This window comes from Sceloporus undulatus, chromosome 1 (genome assembly GCF_019175285.1).
Source record: "Sceloporus undulatus isolate JIND9_A2432 ecotype Alabama chromosome 1, SceUnd_v1.1, whole genome shotgun sequence".
Lineage (NCBI taxonomy): Eukaryota > Metazoa > Chordata > Lepidosauria > Squamata > Phrynosomatidae > Sceloporus > Sceloporus undulatus.
The window spans coordinates 105299215-105302966 of record NC_056522.1 but is presented as its reverse complement, the minus strand read 5'-3'; the positions used below and the strand labels follow the sequence as shown (position 1 = coordinate 105302966).

The following is a 3752-nucleotide window of genomic DNA, read 5'->3' as shown; positions in this document are numbered from 1 at the left end:
AAAACAAGTTCACTCCCTCCTCAATATGACATCCCTTCAAGTATTTAAACAGGGCTATAATATCACCTCTTAACCTTCTCTTCTCCAGGCTAAAGATTCCCAGTTCCTCATAGGGCATGGTTTCCAGATCCTTCACCATTTTTGTCGCCCTCCTTTGGACACGCTCCAGTTTCTCAATGTCCTTTTTGAATTGTGGTGCCCAGAACTGGACACAATATTCCAGGTGGGGCCTGACCAGAGCAGAGTACAGTGGCACTATTACTTCTCTTGATCTAGACCAATGATGGCAAATGTTTTAGAGACTGAGTACCCGAACTGCAACCCAAAACCCACTTATTTATTGCAAAGTGCCATGTCCCTCTGACTTTCTAGTAAGAAACTGTGGCGAACTCTGTGCTGAGGTGATGGCATATGTGCCCACAGAGAGGGCTCTGAGTGCCACCATAGGCTCACCACCACAGATCTAGACACTATACTTTTATTGATGCAACCTAAAATTGCATTGGCCTTTTTAGCTGCCGCATCACACTGTTGACTCGTGTTCAACTTGTGGTCTACTTGGAGTCCTAGATCCCTTTCACACGTAGTTTCATTCAGCCAGGTGTCCCCCATCCTATATCTGTGCCTGTTATTTTTCTGCCCTAAGTGCAGTACCTTACATTTCTCCGTGTTGAAATTCATTTTGTTAGCTTTGGCCCAGCGTTCTAGTCTATTCAGTTCCTTTTGGATGTTGATCCTGTCCTAAGAGATATTAGCTACTCCTCTGCAAATGTGCTAAGTCTGCGGATAGCACCAAATGAGGAGGACCTGGGGGGGGGGGGGTCCGAGTCCCAGCACCCCCTTTATGACGTCACTGTAATCGTCATCCCCTTCGAAAAGAAGCGCGGGCTGGGCACTGGGCAGGGCTGGCCAATGGGGGGCCGTCCCTGGGGGAGGGAGGGCCAATGGGGAGCTTCGGGGCACTGCTGGCCTCCTCCTTCCCTCTCTGTGTGTCTCTCCGAGGAGGAGGAGGAGGAGGAGGCGGCTGCCTCGGAGGGAAGCTGGGGCCGCACTGGACGGGAAGGAGGCGAGGGAGCCGGACCCACCGAGCGAGGCAGCCATGGGCAGACGCCCCAGGGCTGGGCAGGCCCGCTTCCTCCTCCTCCTCCTCCTCCTCCTCTTGCTGCTGCTGCTGCTCCCGGCCTCAGCGGAGAAGCTGGGTGAGTGAGACCAGGAGCGTCATCCTTTTCCCGGACGCGTCCTCCATCTCAGCCTGCTCTCCAGGAGGGATTCCAAAGTGTCCTCCATTCTGAGCCTGGCTAAGAGGCATGGGTTTTCATTGATATTTCTATCAGTTTCTATGAGTCATATTAAGTATTTTCAGTTTTTATTTGGGCATGTCCTACATTTTTTCTTGACGGTGCTATGCGTTCAGGGTGGCCAGGAGCGTCCTCCTTTTCCAGGACACGTCCTCCGCTTGAGCCTGCTCTCCAGGAGGGATTGCAGAGTGTCCTCCATTTTGAGCCTGGCTAAGAAGTGTGGATTTATATTAGGTGTGTTTCCTTGGTATTTGGTCATGTCTTCCATCCTCCTTGAAGGCCCTACATTCAGTGCGACCAGAGGGCCTCTTTTTTCCGGATATGTCTTCCATTTCAGCCTTGTGTCCAGGAGAGATTCCATAATGTCCTCCATTCTGAGCTTGACTAAGTAGCACAGACTTAGATGTTTCTAGGCTTTTGTTTGGTCCTGTCCTCCATTTTTCTTGACGGTCCTCCATTTGTGGAAGGTTGGTGTCTTCACCACAAAGGAGGACGTCCAAGGAAAATGTAGGGACGTGACCAACTAAAAGCTAGAAACACTCCTGGAAAGGTAAATTGATGCTTCTTAGTCATACTCAAAATGGAGGTCATTTTGGAATTCCTCCTGGACAGAAGGTTGAAATGGAGTGGAGGACAAGTCCTCTGGTCGCCCTGAGTGTGAGAGTGTCAAGGCAGGGGTGCACCACACCTGTCTGTGTGGTGGGTGCCTTCGGATGGGAGTGCCAGAGCTTTGCAAGATATCAGGTGCTTTCTTGCCTTCCAAGGCAGATTCTTGTATCCACAGGATGTTTCTGATTTGTCATCTGTGTAAGAAAAAACCCACCACCACCATCGTCCTCTTTGCATCATTTCATTTTTATCTAGGAGTGCCTATTCCAAGAGAACTTGACTAAAGTTATTTGCCTTCACCATAGGATGAAAGAATGGACTGAGTTGGGATTAATTTGCGCAAGTAAGATTTGTATTGTTGTTTGCCTCCAAATCCTTATGGTGACCTTAAGGCAACCTCATAATGGTTTTTTTGTGTGTGTGCTTTTTTGGCAAGATTCTTCAGAGGGGGTTTGCCATTGCCATCCTCTGAGGCTGAGAGAGTGTGACTCACCCAAGGCCACCCAGAGGGTCTAACATGGCTGAGCCAGGATTCCTCATTGACTGTTGTGTGTGTTGTTGTGCCTTCAAATTGTCTCGGACTTATGGCGACCCTAAGGCGAGCCGATAATAGAGTTTTCTTGGCAAGTTGCTTCAGAGGAGGTTTGCCATTGCTATCATCTAAGGCTGAGAGAGTGTGACTCACCCAAGGTCACCCAATGGGTTCAGACCCTGATCTGTAGTCATAGTCCAATACTCAAACCACTACACCAAGCTGGGTTCTCAGCCTACTAAATTATCCTGTCATTTCCACATGGCTCTCCTTTCATTTCCTATGTAGTTCATTGTAATAGAACTGTGGAAAAGCTGGCATTTTATTCCCCCTGTGATGGTAGATCATTCAAGCTGATGGTCCTGATTCATCTCCTTGTCTTCAGCCACTGTGCAGCAGTGGCCAGATAAGAACATTGTGACTTTCCTGGTCATTTTGATAAAAAGACAAGACTCTCTTTGTATATATGAAGCTGGCCTCTTCACAAGTGAAGAAACCTTCCTGTGTGGTGCTTCTTTGTGTTAGAGCTGTGCATAAGCAGTGCTCTGGTTGAACACTGTGAGTTGAAAGCCAGTTGTCCCATTCATCCCCAACCAGTGTTGATTCTAGGATAAACGCAGTGGTCCCTCCCCATTCGCTGAAGTTAGAGGTGAAGGACTTCCATAAATGTGGGAAAATTGCAAATAAAAAATGCTGTTCTTTTTACCTGTAGGAATCTCCAGGTCCTCCTCCAGTGCAACTCTGTGGATAACATCTGACAGAAGCTGATCACAGAATCATCCTGGAGGACCTACAAATGCCTAGAGAAGTGTTTACTCTAGGACAGTGTTTCCCAAACTTTGGTCTTCCAGGTGTTTTGGACTTCATCTCCCAGAAGCCCTAGCCAGTTTAGCCAACAATCAGGAATTCTGGGAGCTGAAATCCAAAACATCTTGAGGTCCAAAGTTTGGGAAACACTGCTCTAGGAACTTCTAGATTCTGCAGCACAACTCTGTGGTCAACTTCTGGCAGAATTGTGCTGGAGGACCTTCCTAGGAAGAACATATTAATCAAAACCACAAATAATCAAATTTGCAAAAGTCAAAACCACAAACGTGGAGGGTCAGCTGTGTAACATTCGGGCTCAAGAGTACCTCCAGCAGTCCCCCTCAACTTACAGTTTTATTTTTATTTCTAACAGTCCCCCCCCTCACCATTCCCTTCTCCTTTTGTGTCTTGTCTTTGAGATTGTGAGCCTGAGGGCAGGGAACCGTCTATTATCCCCTCTGTTGTAGCCTGCATTCCCAGTGATTGGGCAGCATATAAATAAATCC

The 3752-nt window shown here is 48.0% G+C and overlaps 1 protein-coding gene across 2 annotated transcripts in view; it reads left to right on the top strand.

Annotated features, from left to right (window-relative positions):
- Positions 1 to 1005: 1005 nt before the first annotated feature.
- The window catches only part of DCBLD1 (discoidin, CUB and LCCL domain containing 1), a 45439-nt gene continuing 42692 nt past the window's right edge, over positions 1006 to 3752 (top strand). For both annotated transcript variants that reach the window (XM_042446980.1, XM_042446979.1), the window contains exon 1: positions 1006 to 1199. In XM_042446980.1, coding sequence (XP_042302914.1) covers positions 1100 to 1199 — 100 coding nt within the window. In that variant the 5' untranslated portion in view covers positions 1006 to 1099. The remainder of the gene's footprint in view (positions 1200 to 3752) is intronic.